Raw genomic sequence first — 19,296 nt, forward strand, 5'->3', positions numbered from 1 at the left:
GGTAATGTCAGATTCCGTGATATATCAATCTACTTGATTCTGTTCATCTGGTTGTTTTCTTGTGAATTTATGGAACTTGGAAGATGGTTTCCTTCGGCAGCATGCTATTCTGTTGCTTGTGTTTTTCCAATGAATTCCCGTCTGGTGTCTTAATGTTGAATTCCTGGAAAATATAGGACAAATTGGATATTAAAAAGACATTGGAAGAGGAAGCCAAAAAGTGCCGGTGGCTTGTCCTGTGGCTTGATTGTGATAGAGAAGGCGAAAACATATCCTTTGAAGTGGTAGAGACATGCACTGCGGTGAATCGTTATCTTAATGTTTGGAGGGCTAGATTTTCGGCTTTGATAGACAGGTACTATTTTTTAACCTATGCATGCTCCTTTCATTTCCTAGTCCATTTTGTTCCAAATAACCCAAATTGATGTTGTTTGACTTTGGAAATGTCAGGGAGATCCATGAATCTATTCAAAATCTTGTCCGACCAAATCAACTGTTTGCTGATGCAGTGGATGTTAGGCAGGTGATTTTTTTGATCTCTGAAAAGTTGTATTCCAGATTTGATGTTGGATAGTGAAAAAAAGTCTCAGAAATATTAAAACGGCTGCACATGCTATTCTTTCTGTTTATGGGACACCAAATCCTCACTGTATGATTTCTTGCTCCTGCATTAATCTAGTTAGTTTTTTAATCTTCTGCAGGAAATCGATCTCCGGATTGGTGCCTCTTTCACAAGGTTTCAGACCATGCTGTTGAAAGATGCATTTACCATTGCTGTTGCAACAGATGAAAGGAATATTGTTCTAAGTTATGGACCATGTCAGGTTTGTGACGTGTGATAACATTGATATGCCATTTGGTTAGAATTTATACTTGCTCCATCACATTCTTGTATTTTGCAGTTTCCAACACTTGGATTTGTTGTCGAACGGTATTGGGAGATACAGTCGCATGAGCCTGAAGAGTTCTGGACAATCAACTGTTCTCATTCCTCCGACGAAGGCGTTGCTACTTTCAGTTGGAAGTAATTTGGGCTTTGGAAGATCAGATCTCTTGCTTTTACTTTCAGCAAATGTGGTGCTTATCTAATTGTCATCACCTTTTGCAGGCGCGGGCATCTTTTTGATTACACATGCGCTGTTATAATATATGAGATGTGTATTCTAGAACCCACTGCAACTGTAAGGCACATGTTTACAGTTGACATTGATTACCACTAGTTTTGAGTTTCTATGAAATTTTGAGAGAATTTAAATTTTATATTTCTATTCACTGTTGCAGGTTATGGAAGTTAAGCATAACGAGAAGCTTAAGTATCCTCCGCACCCTTTGAGTACCATTGAGCTTGAGAAACGTGCATCAAACTACTTCAGAATGAGTTCTGAACATACTATGAAGGTGACTGGCATTTGTGATTCTCTTGAGCTCTCTAGTCCTGTCATAATGCATTTTTTTCCTATAAGTATCACCTGATGGTTGACTGTCAATTTGCATTTTGAGTCCTCAAAACTTCTTTAATATCATAACTTGTAATTAATGATTTTGAAAATCTGTAGTGACCAATCTGTTTGTGGCTGGTCGTCCACATTTTATTAGCTTGAGCGTTTTTTGGCTGTAAGTTAAACTGTGATACTTCCCCTCCTTGAAGAAAAAAGTACATAAACTCTTATGTACACAGACAAGATTGAAAAAAAAAAAAAAACCATAGCTTTGGAGGCTTTCCCTATTACAATCCAATAAGCTCTATAAAAGAAAGGAAGGTAAAAGTCTAGGATAGTCCTAGTTCCCTCCATTAGATTCTGTGAAGCAAAGGCCGACAGCTCTGCCATGGTTCCAACCCAAGATCATTCCTAGGCCCAGGTCCAGAAATGACATGTAACTCCATTATTGGAATTATATGGCATTTGCTAAAGCAAATTAACACCATTGTCATGGAAAGGGAAAGCTAAAGCATGTGAGCTTGTAGCATAAGGTTGCAGTTCTAGTATTTCGTTTATTTCTCTTTTAAGCTATTTTTGAGTAATCAAAATCTCCGTTTGTTTTGTGGTAATGTTTAAAAAGTCACTAAGTTTCCTTCCAACAAGTTCAATAGATTGTGACTCAGAGCTATATTGGCAAGGTTGTCAAGTTATGACAGCCAAGCATACCAGGGGACTGCCATGAAAGACCCGATTTTCTTTGTCTAGAGTGTCTGGATTCCCGTATGACTTGTGTCAATGATGCACAAGCCGGCGTTATTTACAATAAAGTGAAAGAGGGCACAAGTGAAACTGTAAAAGAGCATGCATATAGACAATTCCACCTGTATGCCTATATTACATCAAGTCTAGTACTTCAGTTTTTAGCTTTGAGTTTTGCTGGTTGATAATTTAGTTGCAGATTCAGAAAACCTATTGTTCCTGATTCCTCAAGAGTCAGAGTTGAAAGTGCATGATTCTTGAAGAAACTGGAGTTTCTCTTGAATTTTGACCCCTTATTTCAGGAGAATCAGGACATTGAATCTTTGGGCAGAAGTCATCTTGGGATGTATGATATACAACCAACCAGACCCAATAGCCAAAGGAAAGGAACAAGAAGAAGAATAAGGGATGGGAGAGATGGCAAGCAGCTCCCCCCCCCCCCTCTCGCATGCACTATATAGTCAAAACTATAATCTGCAGTTTAGGAAAACTTTCCTAAACTTTATTACAATCAAATCTAGCACAATATATTCTAAAATATTTACCTTTCTATAGTTACTAGATACAATAACTTAACCACCAAGGGACTAACGAGCAAATCTTGGTCAAGTGTGACCCAAACGGTTTGCTAGGGCCAAGTACCCGTTATGCCCAATATTGTTAACACTCCCCCTCAAGCTGGAGTGCTGGAGCATCCAATGCACTCTTGAAAGCAAGCCCAAATAATGGTTTTGTGAGAATGTCTCCAAGCTGATTTGCAGAGGGAACAAAGGGTTCGATGATCTTCTTTTTAAGAACACTGTTGACAAATGGAAATCCACCTCGATGTGCTTTTTATGCTTATGGAATATTGAATTATTTGCAATTTAAATAACAACTTAATTGTCACAAAACAATTTCATGGATTGAGTTGTTGGAATTCCCAGCTCAAGCTGAAAAGTTGGTACCACATATATTCAGTAGTATTGTGAATTATAGCTTGAAATTCAGCTTCAGCACTTGAAAGCTCAAAGAAAGTGACATTATGTTGTGGTAGTAGTCCTTCTGCCACCATCAACCCCTGCCCAGTCAGCATCCTATTATTCTAATATGTTGATGAGAACAATAAACCAGTCCCCTTCCTGGAGCTCCATTAAGATACTGCAAAATACGACAAACTGCTTCTTGATGTATTTTCTTGGGAGAATGCATGAACTAACTAACCAAGCCAACTACAAAGGAGATGTCTGGCCTTGTAAACCATAAGATACATAAGTTTGTCAACTAGGTGTCTATTGATGAGTGTCATTAAGATCTTCACTTTCAACAGAAACAAACTTTTGGTGAGGATCCATAGGAATATTTGCAGGTTTAGCCGCAAGAAGACCTGTCAGTTAGGCTGCATTTGTTTGCTGGAATCAAGGTGCGGTGGGAAAAAAATTTGAAAAAGCAAAATTTTCCATTAAGTCCCAAAAGTGTGGTTTGTTTGGTTTATGGGCGTTGGAAAGCGGGAGACAAGCTTCCTTAATTTGAGGAAGGTTGTCTGATGAGGTGGCATGCTAACTTCTCACCCCATGCCTTTTCAAAACCCCACAAAAATGTGGAATTTTGTGGAAAAGTGTGGTAAACCAAAAAGTGGGACTCACATTTAAAAAATTTCCACAAAATCCCTTCATTTCCTTTCCTTCTCCCTCACCCCTTTACACATGGGGCTCACATGTTTTTTTTCCAACCCCACCTTTGCAAACAAAAGGAGATCAATCACGTATTTTCTTTGAGATAGGTTAATTCTTTTCTTGCTGTGAATCACTTCAATACTTAAAAAAAATTGAAGGGTGACTAAACCCTTCATTAGGAAGTGCTGATGAAGATAGGCCTTTACTTCCGTTATCAGTGACAATAATATCATCGATATATACTACAAGGTTAACAACTTCGGGTACAGGCCAAATATAGAGTGGTCAGAATACCATTGAGAGAAAGCACAATGGGTGACAAGAGAGTTGAATTTGCCAAACCAGACATGTGGGGACTATTTCGGCCCCTAAATAGCTTTATGAACTTTGCATACTTAAATGGAAGCCTCTCCTTGAGCAACAAACTCCGGAGGTTGCTCCATATACACTTTCTCTTGAAGGTCACCATAGAGAAGGACATGCTTAACATTTAGCGGAAAGAGGGGCAAATCAACATTGACAGCTAAGGAATAATGAGCTGAATAAAATTCAGCCTAGTCACAGTGGAAAATGCTTCAAAGTAATCCACGCCAAAAGTTTGAGTACAATCCATGACAACTGCCGTGCCAAAGATGTTCAACTGACCCATTCAGGAGATATTTCATTATATACGCTTATGGACACTAACCAAATGTTTACCAAGAGGTAAGTCAACTAGAGACCATCTATTATGGGATAAATGCATCCATCTCAATGTCCATATTCCATAGCAAGTCTCCACCCAAGGTGAGAAAGAACCTCATGATGTTATTGAGGAATCCTGGCAGACAAGGAAGACACAAAAGAACAATACTTGGGCGGAGATGTGTATCCGAAATATAATTTACAATAAGATATGTAGAAGGTGATGGTGCAAGAGCATGTAACCTTGCAAAGTCCGACTTGTACTTTAGTTGGATTTGAACTTTTGAAGAACCAACAGGAGGATTAGTGGGGCTGTGTCAGGAACCTTGGTAATGCCAATGGAGTTGATAAGTTTGGGGGAGCTGGTTGAGAATCTTGTGGTTGTCTCCATTGATATAACTTCAAAGGCATAGGTGTAGAGGGAGCAGAAGGTGCAACATGAATTGGAAGAGGCGGACCATTAGACAACATCAATAGGAGCCATCATATGAATTGTAATAAGGTGTGTCTTCAAAGAAAGTGACATCATCGCTAACAAATGACAGTTAACAATCAAAACTCCGATAACCCTTTTGGGTACAAAAATACCCTAGGAAGATGCATTTAATTGCTCTTGGCTAGAATTTATCAATGCCTAGTGCAAAACATGAACAAAAGCAGACACACCCAAACACACGGTGGAACTGAGAACATAGGAGATTTAGGTATAAAATGGAGAAAGGCACTTGGTTGTCTAACAAAAATGAGGGCATTCAATTAATAGGAAAACATGCGGTTAAAATAGCGTCACACCAAAATTTTTAGGAACATTCATATTGGACGTAATGGGTCTAGCAATATCCAGAAAATTCCTATTTTTACGTTCAGCCACCCCATTCTGTTGTTTGGGGGGGGGGGGGTGTAAGAACAATTCGTTTGGTGAACAATTCCATTGGAAAGACAAAATTCCGTGATTTATTCTTGAACATATTCAAGTGCAATATTGGAACACACACTTTTCACATCAGCAGCAAATTCAGTTTTTATTTCATTATAGAAGTTCTGAAAAGTGGAGAGAAGTTGTGACCAATCCTTTTACAAATACGGCCAAGTCATACGAGAACAGTCATCAATAAAACTGACAGAATAACTAAAACCTAATCTTTTTCAGACACAACAAGGACTCCAGATGTCAGAATGAACTAACGAGAAGAGAGAAGAACTATGAGCTGTGCGACAAGCAGGAAAAGAAGACCTATGATGTTTCCCAATTCACATGCTTCACATTGTAAAGAAGAACTAGTATGGCAACTGGGAATGGTAAGCAGGAGCTTGAGTAAAGAGAACTGTCCAAGCCGAAAATCCAACTGAAAGGGGGTGGGGTGTGTGGACAGTAGAGGCAGCAGTTTCAGTAGACAAATCAGGTCCATTAAGTAATATAGCCTGATTTTTCAAGCCCTCCACCTTATGGTCTGCAAAGCATAGCAGGTACAAAAAGAGGGGAAGGAAAGTATTTGAAGAATTGTGGCTTTTTGTGAGTTGGCTAACGGATAATTAACTTAATCAGAGTTCAGGAACATAAAGGACACATGACAGGTTCATGGAATTAGTAGGATATACCACACCCATGACCTGTGACCTTGGTGGAGGAGCCATCAACAAGAATAACTCTATAGAGTTTGGACAGTTAGACAATGTCGACAAAACAAATCAGAGTTGTCAATCATGTGGCAGGAAGCAGCAGAGTCAATAATCCAAGGGGTGGAAGTGAATGTAGTGAAGGCAATATTAATTTGTTACCTGTATGGGCTACATTCAAAGTAGAAGAAGAGGCGGTGGTAGTTTCCAGCTGTTGGAAGTGATTTGGGAGTAGGCTCATCAGTCATCACGAGAGACATGAGATCCAGTAGGCTTACCTCCTGATGCAGATGTAGGATTAGTGTTTCCAGCAGAAGCAGAGTCATTACCAGGGTCAGTGAAGCTAGTGTTAGCCAACTCATATGCCAATCTGGTTTTCTCTGTTTTATCAACAAGTATCTATAATTTGATTATTGATTAGGCTTTCTGCGAAAAGTGAATTTACGAGAAGTTATCGGGGGTTTGCCCATCAGATCCATGCTCAAGGGGCCCATGTCTGTGAGCATGGCAAACTCCACAACCAGCCAGGAGGGCAGAATTTTCTTTGTGATTAATAGATGTAGAGTGTTTTTGAGTTCCAGTTCCCATGCTATATAGCCGGGAAAAAAACTTCATTGAGAGAAGGCACAGTTTCTTCAATAAGCAATTGGCTCTTTACAGTCTAACAATTGAGAGGAAGGCCTGCTAAAAACTTGGCAACATGGAATTCAGCCCTTTGTTGTTTCAGCAAAAGTAGGATCATTTGTTAAATGCTGAGACATATGAAGCTCTTCAAGATGTCCTTTGTAAGTGCTAAAATAGTCATCAAGAGACTTATCCCCCTCGGAAAATTGGAAATTCTGTTCATACAATTCATATGTCCGGGCAATATATTTGGTTTCAGAGTAGCTCTCATATTGGGCCCTCCCATTCTTCTTTGGCAACAATATTGAACATGACATCAGCAGCAAGGATCAACACTGTTCTGTAACCATATTTTAACAATAGAATTCTCTTGCATCCATCCATCATGTGCAAAGATAGAGTTAGGATCCTTTAAGTCAGGCGTAGGAGGGTCCTGTTTTCTGTGCTTAACTTTCCCTTTAGTGTGAATATATGCCTCAACAGCTTGAGCCCACAAGAGAGAGTTTGAAGTGCCACTCAGTTTCATAGTAGTAATTTGGGCAGTAAGAATGTTAGCAGGGGGTTTAGAAGCAGCCATTGCTGAAGCAGCAGCATGTTCCACACATAAGTGACACGAGTCTCAAATAAATCAAAATGAAAATCCTAGAACAGAGGAATATAACCCAGAGGCAGAAGAGCAATAACTCAGCAATTGGATTTAGTGTCTGACATCACATTTTAGATTGTTCCTGGGCATTATTGATGGGTTGACCAATCTAGTTTCCTGGTGCATATTAGGGCCATTTGTGATGGAACTGTTGGATTCTTCATTTATCTTCTCCATATGTTTTGGTAATTGAAGAAGTGCATAAAGTTATTTGCCAGTTTTTCATGTATTTGTTTTTGTGTTTGGTGGTAGGAATGCAACTGCAACCTTAAGGTATCTTAAAATTATTACATAGATATCTATGCTGTTGTTTGTCTTTGTCAACTAAAACTACAAAAAATTCAATGAAGCTTTATTTCATCTAAATTAGTTCTTTTACATGGACCTGCATTGCCATATGCTTCTATTCATTTTCTTGGTCAACTAGCTTTATTTATTTCCGTTTGTCACCTATAATTTCCTTATACATGATTAAATAAGTAGGGTACCAGCCTAACTTTCTTGTGCCTTCTGTTGTTTTAGGTGGCAGAAGAACTATATCAAGCTGGTTTCATCAGCTACCCACGTACGGAAACAGACAGTTTTTCAGAAAGGACTGACTTGCATGTTGGTAACTTTGTAACTTCTATTTTTTTGGATTATGCTTTTGCATCTTGTATTGCCAATGATGTTCTATGCAATAAAAAACATAGTACCCAAAATGCTTGTTTTCTCATCCACTTGTAAGCAAGAAGAAAATTTGACCGAAACAGGAATTTTGACCTTGCAAAAGGCCGAAATTTCGATTTTGTGGTCGAAATTTTGTCAAAACTGGACACTTTTTTTCTGGAAATTGGAACTTCAATTTTGGCCTCATATGGACTCAAAATGATTTGGATTTTTGCATACTACCTATTTCAAGCATAATAAACACAATGGAACTAATATTTTGCCCCCCTTCCCAAAAAAAAAAACCATTGAAAATTTATCATTCAAGTATACTAACAAATGACTGGTTTCGACAAGTGCAAACTTTATTGCATATAGGCATAAAATCATCAACATACATGAATTGTTTGGTAGAATGATTACATATACAACAAGTCAACAAAATAAAATGACCGACTAGATCAAGTGATGGTGTCTCACATATATTAAGTTGAAGCCTATATATCATATATACATAAAATAAAAATACATAATTTTAGAAAATAATTATTAAAATAAGCAAATGAAAAAATGGTAGCAAATAATAAAAAGATAAGTTTAAGAAAACACAATCATAGATCATAGTCCTAAGCTAAACATATATTAATTTTAAGGCAATACAAAATCATTTAAGGCATGAACAAAACAAAAATAAAGAGGGGAAGTTTGGAACTGTTGGGTATGGCTCATGCTTTACATTCTATTGTTGCCAGAGTTTTCTTTGTAGCTGTTGTGGCTTAGGAGGTGTTTGGAGGCAAAAAATGAGCAAAAGAGATGTTTGAAAGCAAAGGAGTCGTGGAAATTATGTGAAAATGGGATAGAAATCAACAAAAACTAAGGAAAACCAACTTGAAATGTTGAAATGGTCGAAATTTCGGTCGAAACCTCCGAAATGGTTGAAATCTCCGAAATCTTGGTCGAAATTTGACACTTCTTTGAAATAATTGGAATTTCGTTTCGTTTTTGAAAAATGTAGACATTTCGACCGAAATTGTCGAATTTTCTTCTATGCTTGTAAGTGGGAGTTGTATTAAAATTAGCATAATATTGATGAGTTTATAAATTATCTAAGTTCTGTGTAAGTGCATCAAGATAGTTGTCTGGGGCCAAGGTGACCGAAGGCGAGAGATATTTATGGTATAGTTGCCACCTTTTAGGCATGTCTTTGCAACAATAGCAACAACAACAACAACAACATAAAGAAGAAGAAGCCTTGTCCCAATTGAATGGGGTTGGCTACATGGATTCTTGCCTCCCATTCAGCTCTAATTGAGGCCATAATAGATGCAAGGTGTAAGCTTTGCATATCCTTTCTTATCTCTTCTCCTAAAATTATCTTAGATTTGCTTCTAGTTCTTCTAATTCCTTCAATCTGGATTAGATCACTTCTCCGTAAAGGGGCTTATGGGCCTTTGTAGAATGTGGTCATGCCACCTCAGTTGACTTTGTTGTAGCTTATCATTTATTGGAACTACTTCGAGACCAGCTCTAGTATGATCATTCCTTACTTTATCCTTCATAGTTTTGCCACTCATCCATATTAGCATTCTCTTTTACTACACTAAGTTTATCTATGTGATGTCTTTTAATGGCTCAACACTTCGCACCATAAAACATAGCTGGTTGTACCAGTGGACTTATAGAATTCTCCTTTGAGCTTTAAAGGAATATGCCAATCACACAAGACTCTGGATGCATGTCTCCACTTTGTCCACCCTACTATAATTCTTTGGGAAGCATCATCCTGTATTCATATTTTTATTTATGATTGAGATAAGGTGCCTACAATAATGAATTTATTTAATCTTTTGTCATCAAGTTTCAGCATCCCATCATTCGTCTGATAACAACCAAACATACAAGATATTCCCTCTTCGTTGTACTTAGTTTAAAGCTTTTTGATTCCAAAGTTGCTCTCCGTGATTCTAACTTGGTATTAATCCCAACCTGTGTCTCATAACAATATCATCAGTAAAAAGCGTACATCCAAGAGCCTCATCTTGGATGTCTTTGGTTAAACCATTCATTACAAGTGCAAATAAATGTGGCCTCAAGCTAATCCCTGATGTAGTCCAACTGTAATCGGGAATTCACCACCTTGTCCCCGCACCGTTCATACACTTGCCACTGAAGTCCGAACCATCATACATATTTATAACTTTGTCCACATATTTACTTGCAATATTTATTTTCTGCATTACTTGCCAAGTTAATGCTCTAGGGACTCTATTATAAGTTTTTTTTGAGTCAATAAATATCATGTGGGGGATCTTTCCTACGCTCTCTATACCTTTCCATTAGTCTCTTAATAAGGCAAATAGCTTCCATTTAGATCTTCCCATTAAAAAACCAAATTGATTCTCAGTAATGGTAGTTTGTTGATTCAAACAGGTTTCAATTACTCTCTCCTATAATCATAGTATGACTCATCAATTTTATGCCTCTATGATTACTATAGGTTTGAATATCTCCTATGTTTTTGTAAATTGGGACCACAATGCTTCTCGAGTCATCAGACATTTTCCTTATGTTCATAATCTTATTAAACAACTTGGTCAACCAAGCTAGCCCATAGGTTCATAAACTCTTATACTTCTATTGGGAGTTCATCAGGACCTTGTGCCTTACCTACCTTTATCCTCTTTAGAGTTTCTTTAACTACAGACATTCTAATCTTCTGTATACATGTTAAAAAATTGGTGTGATGGCAAATGGTGTAATCACTTGAGTCACAGATCCCTAAAATATGTTTCTTTAGTAAGCTAAAACTTTCATCTCTTCTTGATGCCCTCATCATGTACTAGTACTTTACTATCTTCACTTTTAATACATCTAATATGGTCTAGATTTTTAGTCTTTTTATCCCTTGTTTTAGTTATCTTATAAGTAGTTTACTCCCTTCCTTTGTGCCTAGCTTATTGTATAAATCTTCATGCTTCTTCTCCCTTGCTTTTCTCAGAATTTTCTTAGTTTTATTTCTAGCAGCTTATACCTTTATAAATCCTTTACATCCTTAGTCCTTTACCATGTCTTAAAGCTATCTTTTTATTTTTAGTGGCTACTTAAACCTCACCATCCCACCACCAAGTCTCTCTATAAGTATGGTGCTTTCTTTTTGAATCACCTATGACATCTTCAACTTCCTTCTTAATACAGTAACCATCTCATTCCACATTGTATTAGTGTTGCCCTCAAATTCCCAATTTCCTTGTTTGACTACTTTGTTAGTGAAAGATTTGAAGCAATCTCCTTTTTAGTTCCACCACCTTATCCTAGGATAGTTAACCTCACACCTATCATGAGTTTGTGGAGTGAGGCACACATCCAAGACCACTAGTCCTATTGTGCGTTAACTTTCCCTTAGAATCACCTGCAATTTTTGCACAACAATCTATCCGACCTTCTACATAGAAAGAAATCTATTGGGCTTCTATGATGTTCCACTTTTGAAGGTAATTCAATGCTCCTCTCTCTTTTTGATGTAAGTGTGTATGATAAATGAATCAAAAGCAAACAAAATCTAAAATTGAGATCCCTTCTTCATTCCTCTTTCCCAAACCATATCGTTCGTGTACATTTTCACAGCCTTTTGATCTTTTCCAATATGTCTACATCACCCCCTTGATAATTTTTTTCTCCTTGATGAATACCTTGCACTAATCTATCTATACTTTCCTATATTTTCCCAAAATTGTAACTTTAGACTTTCATGTACTCCTACTTGAGTTGCATGAGCACAAATTATAGTTACAATCTCTTTTTCCTAACAAATTTGATAGCTATAATCTTATCGCCTAATTTTCTAACATCCACCACATGGTTCTTTAAATCTTTATCCACTATTGTGCTACTCCACTTTTATTACTTTTATCCCCAATGAATTAAAGTTTAAAGTCATCCGAGAATCCAACTCCTTCACTTTTTTACCTGTCTAGTCCTTTTGATTCCAGCGATATTTATCTTTCTTTTCTTCATTGCATTTATTAATTCTAAGCTTTTACTAATGGAAACCCAATTTTAGGATTATGGTTCCTAGGATGGTCTCCCTAAAATTAAGGGTTTACCCAGAATCTTCCAACAAATAAGTCTAAGATTGTATGGGATGTCTATAAGTTTCTAAAGTTGTGGGAATCTCTTAGCATGGTGGGAGATCTTGCTGTCGAGCGAGATCTCCCCACTCCAAAATAGAGAGATCTCGATCGAGATCTACCAAAATTTTGGTGTAATCTCGGTGACCCATCTTGGTGGGTTTTAGGGCCCTGGTTGGGCTGAAATTTGGTATTTAGTCTATTTAAAGCCTTTTGAACACATTGGTGGCCTTAGAATTGTGAGAAAATAACCCTAACTATGTCTTCTAAGTCAACCCTATGTGTAAAACCGAAATGTAGAGATATCAGGTAATTCATGTTTTCAACTATAAAGTATTAAATACATTACACATCAAACTATCAAAGAACTTAAATGGCTTCAAAATTTTACAACCATAAGAAGTTTTAGACTTTTAGTAAGTCATAAATCATAATCCATAAGTTCACAATCACAATCACAAGAGTATGTGAGTAATAAGATTACAAGATTACATGACAACAAGAGTATCACTCTGCATTCGGCATCAACTGATTCTGAACGGTGGCCACATATGACTCCCAAGTCAACTCATCACTATAGTATGTCATATGTAGGTTTAAATGTCACATTAAATTGGTTTCCATGAAAGTTAGATCAAAGCTTGTGGATCAACATATATTTACACTAAACTCACACACCTATTGTAGAATATTTTATTTAAAAAAAAAACAAATTTGGGGGAAAATCTTACCTTTGTTGTAGATCTAGTTGAAATAGGCTTGAATGATGATAATTTGATGTTGTAGATGTTTTAAAGATGTTTAGAAGTTAAATCCCCAACAAATTCCGACAAAAAATCAAGTTTCTGGCAATTTTTGATGGTTGCAGCGAGAGAGAGGCGAGATATCGGCGAGATCTTGGCGAGATCTTGGCGAGATCTCCCATCTCGCAGATCTCGCCTCTCCTCTCGTCTTGCTATGTCAAAATAGCGAGATATCTCGCGAGATCTCCCACCATGTCTCTTAGGAGTGATATGGGTAGATAGGAAAATTAAGGGTGTTACCAAATTCTCATGGGATGATTTGGAAGATAAGAAAATTATCCTTAACATAATGGGAAGGTCTAGAGAAGATTGTGGGGATGATTCCAAGATGAAACGAAAGATAAAGAAGATTTTAGGGTTTTGGGAATGGATCTTGGGCAATCTCTCAATCCTTCCTTTTTTTTTTTTTTCTTCCTTCTTCTCTTTTCTTTCTTTTTTTTTTTTTTTTTTTTTTTTTTTTCTGTTTTTCTGATTGCCGCAAGTCAGAAAGAGGGGTGGTCGCAGGGTAGGGGAGATGTGGGGGAGGGGCTGGGAAGAATTCGCAGGTGGTAAGGGAAGGGTTTTAGGAGCTGTCGGGGGTTGGGAAGGTGCTGCCAGGGGTGCGGCAGCAACAGGGGAGGGATTCTGGGTTTGTGCTAGCAGGGGAAGGGGGCTAGGGTTGGTGCTATGGGTTTAGGAGGGTGTGGGGAGTGGAGGGGCTGCTGTAGTTACTTGGAAGCTGCTGTAATGGCTTGTAGATGCTGGAGACTGGAAGAAGAGTGCTAGAGGCTTGAAGAAGGTGCTAATCTTGAAGAAGAATTCTCAATTTCTACTCAACCATGACCTCCTCAACAAGGCCATGATCCTTAACTCAAACTCCATTTCTTATTCAAATCAAACTTAACATTACAATGAAAAGACTAGGCTATTTATAGCTAATCCTTTATAATTGTGGATCTCTCTTACAATTAGTCTCAGCCACGCAAACCACACAAAAAAGGAGACTTTAACTTAAATAAAAGACTAATGGAATCTTCTTGAAAATAGATTTTCCTAGGACGCTAGGACTCCAACATAAAAGAGAGGAACTCTTCTTGTAATGAAAGACTTACAGGAGTGATTCTTTAAACAAAGACTCCTAAGATTCAAGAACTCAACTCCAACTCGAAACAAGACTTACCTGAGAATTAGGAAATAAAATTCTGAAGTTTTAACTCCAGCAGATATTTAGAGCTGAAATTGACCAAAATACCCCTCTTAGAGGGTTGACCAGCCCTAGGTGCGCCACTTAGAAGTGGACTTGGGTCCCACTTAGGGTTTCAGCTAGGGGGTGAACCCTTGTTCACATCAGTTACCTATAAAGGATCCTATGTTCGAAGATGCCAATCTGATCCTACGTTTCCGGAATAGCTTCTTCATCTGCACTCATCGTTGTCAAGGTGACAAGGGCAATGCCTAGGCGATTATGCGATAAAGCGGTGCCTAGGCTGCGATACAGAGACCAAAGCAGTTGGGGCAATTTTTTTCAATACAACTACTTTTAAACTGATAAATTTCTATTACAAGGAAAACAAACATTCAAAAATCATAATTATGAAAGATTATACACAAAAAAACACAAACATAAGTGAGTTCATCTCAGCATTATTCTGAATAATTCTCAATCTAATGATTCCCGAATCTGAAATAAATAACAATGGTATTCGTATACGGTATTTGACTGAATTGTTTTTTACTGGACTTTTTTTAAGTAAACGAATTATTTTTGAATTCGAATAAGAATTTGATATGTTTGTTTTTACCACTTTTTTGACCAAACAGGATAGATTATAATAGATCACATTATTCCAATTTCCAAAAATCGTTCTCCATTTGATGATTCATTGATTTCCAAATCCAAGATAAATAACTATTAAATTTATATATGGCTTTGTAGACTAAAATTTGATGTTAAAAAAAAAAGAATTTATGTATAAAATGTCAAAAAACTGATTGCTTTAGTGCCTAGGTGGCAATACGGAGCACAAGGTGACAAAGTGGTAGCGCCTAAGCTACAAAGTGGCTGAAAATCTGCCCATCAAGAAGGCGGTTGCACATAAGGACAAGGCGGTTCAAAAACCGCCTTGCTGCCTAGGTGGCCGCACCTACGCAAATTCTTTGACAACAATACATGCACGTGTCCACAAACTGGGAATCCTTGCCTGCTTGTCACTGCATTTGGGTGCCAATGCGGTGCGTTGCTTATGGAGAACGCATTAGCTATCCATTTCCCACTTATAACTACATATGGTTTATAGTGTAGGCATTGCTTACGGGGGAACGCCCTAGCATAGCATTTACATCTAAGGTCATGGAATTTAGGAAAAAAGATTTTGGTTGGATTTTTTCTGTTGCTGGCTGCCTACCTAGCATACCAACCCTCCTTTGCTGTGGCTTGGGCATGTTTTTGTTGTCCGAAAAGGTTTACCGTCTTCAAGATATGTTTCTTTCATCTTTTTGGTTGGGGGTGGCTCATGTGTCAAAGGTTGACCCATTACCTTGGGCATCTAGGTGTTAGGGCTGCAACAGGGCTTGGCTGGGTTGGGCTTTTGCAATCCCAAGCCCAGCCCTATATGTTATAATCTGAGCCCATTCCCGCCTTGACCCTAGTTCAGGGCCAAGGATTATTGTCCCTAGCCCTAAGCCCTACAGGGCCAAGCCAAGCCCATTCCCGCCTTGATTGGCCCCAATTGGGCCGGGTTGGGATGGGTTGGCCCTGGCCCTGATTGACCCTATCTTGGCCCTAGCCTTTATTGGCCTTGTCCCTAGCCTTAATTCGTCATATCCTTGAACCTAAAATATCAAATGTAAATTCATAAAAAAAATACATAAAAGTATCACAAGTAAACTAAAAGTAAAATTCATAGAAATATAAGATGTTTCAAGCTCCTACAAAATGATAAAATAGTCAATAAGTTGATAGTGTTACTTTAAACATAAATACATTCACACTCCATAATTCTATATTGAGCTCTGAAAGTCTCCCATTGCTTTGGTGATGGAAATTGAAAACCTCTCCCATTACTTTGGTGATGGAAATTGAAAACATCTCCCATTGATATCCTTATTCAACAAAAAAAATCCATATTCAAAACCTTGTTAACAAGTCAATGATAATTTAGTATTGGTATTTTTTTTTTATAATTAAAGAAAATGATATTTTAGTTTCAAACACAACTATCTGTCCTTAATAAGTTTTTCTGAAATATCACATTGGAGGCAAAAGAAAGATGCCAATATTCATGATGAGAAATTGGGGTGTAGATTTGTTAGATATTAATTCTCTATATACTATTTTTTATTATTTATAATATATTATCTCGCCTTAGTCCAAAAAAAAAAGTCAATGTTTTTTGGGAACTAAAAATGACTTAGTTCAAAAAAAAAAAACCTTAAAAATAATATAAAAAGTGAACTCATAGTCTAATATGATCAAAATGACTGAAGGTCAAAATCGAGACTTATAGTTATATCAATGTTAATATGAAGATTAGGGTAAAAATCTAGTACATGATCAGGGTCAAATTAACATTAAGACTAGAGCCAAAATTAGGGTCAGGATTAGGCCAAAATCAGATTGATGTTTACTACATTGGTAATGAGGATATAATTATTTTTATTAATTTTCTACAAAACATGATCATGTTTTTAAAATTTGACATGTGTCAAGTATTCACCCATATGGATTAAAATTAATTCCTCTCCATATGGGTGGAGGGTCTAGACTCAAATTAGGGCCAGGATCAGGGCCAAAATCATGGGCCTAGATCAGGGCCAGAATCAGGGCCAAGATCAAGGCTAGAATCAGGGCCAATATCAGGGTCAAAATCAGGGCCAAAATCAAGGACGGGCCAGGATGAGCTGGGCCGGCCAGAGAGTAATCCCAGGCCCGCCCTTGGCCCTAACCCGCCTTTAGGGCCACAATCTTTAGCCCAAGCCCTATTCGGGCTCAGGGCGGGCTTAGGGCGGGTCAAGGCCGCCAGGGCCAAACTTGCACCCCTACTAGGCGTTCCTTGTGGCCTAAGTGGCACATTGGCTACATGACAGCCACGCCCATATTCTAAGAAGCATTAGCTTCAAACTAAGATCCTACTCATTTCAAGATTCCAATGTAAGAGAAAAGGGATAATAAATTAATGTCTTAATGCTTGTTGCTGCCGTTTTGGCTATTAATTTGCTCAAGATTCTTACTTGTGATAGGTTCCTTGTTATTCATTTGTGACGAAAATGCCACCTTTGTTTGGTGCTTAGCAATTAAGTGATGGTCAATTGGTCTCCAACACATTGATACTTGTGGTTCATGTTTGGTCATCAGTTCGCAAATGCAATCAAATATTCGAAGGATTTTAGGATGTTGGCATGGTTTTTAGTATCCGAATATCTGTCAATGCAATTTGATATGTAATGTATCTCTTAGGTATCAATATGGTATGATAGTCGCACCATATCTACGAATTATTGGGTTGATGCATGAGTTGATATGTGGTTCATGGTTTTCGTGCATGGTATTGGAACCGGTGTTGTGTTAGATGGAAAATTTGATATTATATCAGATTGGTATTGGAGGGGATCAGCAGTACCGAATGGATTTCCCCTTGATTCTGTATAAAATGTGGATTTTTGACCTTTCTAACCTTGCGTATACTGCACAAACGATATGGTAGATGATTGAAATTGGTGCTGGCAAGGTGCAAAACCAATCTGCGTTGCCTATATTGGTGATACGATATGATACTTAGAACCATAATATGATTGATACCCATTGACATGCTTAATGCATTTCTTATTAATTACATAACATGATCCGTGGCTGCAAAACACTTGCTGAGAGCTCCTGTAAGGCATTCTACATAAGTTCTGTTGGCAAAATCAACTTGGTTCCTTGTTTCTACTGGCAAAAATGACTACTAAAGTTGTTTTTTTTTTTTTTTTTTTTTTTTTTTTTATCATCCTTAAGGGATTAAAAGCATACAATCAAGCAAGGAAAAAATTTCGATCGATTTGGTAATTTCGACCTTGAAAAAGGTTGAAATTTCCATGTTTCGGTCGAAATAATTGGATACTTTTTATTTGACTCTTGAAAAGTCAATTTCGAGTCTCAAATGCACTCAATTTGATTTGGATTTTTGCATACTACCTATTTCAAGCATAATATACACTATAGAACTACTAGTTTACTAAAAAACTACTGAAAATGTAACATCCAAGTATCCAACATTCCAAGTATATAGTACATGAATCAGAGAAGAAGCGAGAATGTTATTACTTACAAGTTAGTGAATTACAAGTCTATTCTATTCAAGCCTCAAGGTCTCCCTCTTCCGTCTGCACCCCATACAAATGACAATACAACTCCCATGATGTTTGCCCCATATTGTTTTGGACATAGTCAACAATTGCATCTCTGTACGTGGCCTCATCCACATGCATAAGATTTCCTTGCGGTGGGAAGTTGTGAATCTCCAAAGGAACTAGTGGTGGTGGGCCTTGTGGCTGTGGAATAGTGTGGAAGATCTGCTCAACAAATGAAAGAGCACCCTTGCTCTCAGGACTAGGAGAAGGATAAGGATATTGATAAGGTCCCAGTGGCTGACTTCAATAATTGACAGTGGGAGGGACACCATAAATAGTAGGAAGAATAAAAAAATAATTTTGACACTACAAATTCATAGATCAACACTCTAAAGTAAACATACATAAATTTGGAAGCAATCTAACATGATTTAAGGCACAAATGAAACAAAAATAAAAAAATGAGGAAGTTGGTTACTCACCTTGCAAGATTTGAGAAAATGCACAAATGGAGGAGCAAATCAAGTGTTTGAAGGAAATGGAATACTAGAAATTAGGTGTAGAAGGGGATGAAAGCAAGAGAAATCAGCAAAAAATTCCAAAGGAGGTCGAAATGTAGAGGGCGATATCGCTTGATAGGTCGAAATAGCGTCGATAGGTCGAAAAGTGGCTTGGTTTGGACACTTTATAAGCTGCGCAGGTAACATTCGGCCCGATATGGTATCGGGCCGATATGGTATCGGGCTGATATTTCGACTCGTATTGACCTATATATCGGTCGATACGAAACGATATGGATACTTTCCGTTCCTACTACTACATTTCGTTTCGAATTCAAAAATGCAGACATATCGATCGATATTTCGACCATATCGATCGATTTTTGTTCCATGCAATCAAGGACACAAACCAAATTTGGCAAGAATAGTTATTGATTAAAACTTCAAATTTATGGCTCTAACATTGATTTTTAGTGTTGTATTTGCAATATTCGTTGGTGAA

The 19,296-nt window shown here is 37.6% G+C and overlaps 1 protein-coding gene across 1 annotated transcript in view; it reads left to right on the top strand.

Annotated features, from left to right (window-relative positions):
- TOP3A (topoisomerase 3alpha) overlaps positions 1–19,296 on the top strand; it is a 63,691-nt gene that overhangs the window by 1,170 nt on the left and 43,225 nt on the right. Inside the window, exons 2-8 of the mRNA XM_089169149.1 lie at positions 177–355; positions 451–523; positions 702–824; positions 903–1,024; positions 1,109–1,181; positions 1,282–1,398; positions 7,929–8,012. Of these exons, the coding sequence (XP_089025275.1) occupies positions 177–355; positions 451–523; positions 702–824; positions 903–1,024; positions 1,109–1,181; positions 1,282–1,398; positions 7,929–8,012 (771 nt within the window). The remainder of the gene's footprint in view (positions 1–176; positions 356–450; positions 524–701; positions 825–902; positions 1,025–1,108; positions 1,182–1,281; positions 1,399–7,928; positions 8,013–19,296) is intronic.

This window comes from Hakea prostrata, chromosome 9 (genome assembly GCF_041222555.1).
Source record: "Hakea prostrata isolate BN-2017 chromosome 9, UWA_Hpros_2, whole genome shotgun sequence".
NCBI classification, from domain to species: Eukaryota; Viridiplantae; Streptophyta; class Magnoliopsida; order Proteales; family Proteaceae; genus Hakea; species Hakea prostrata.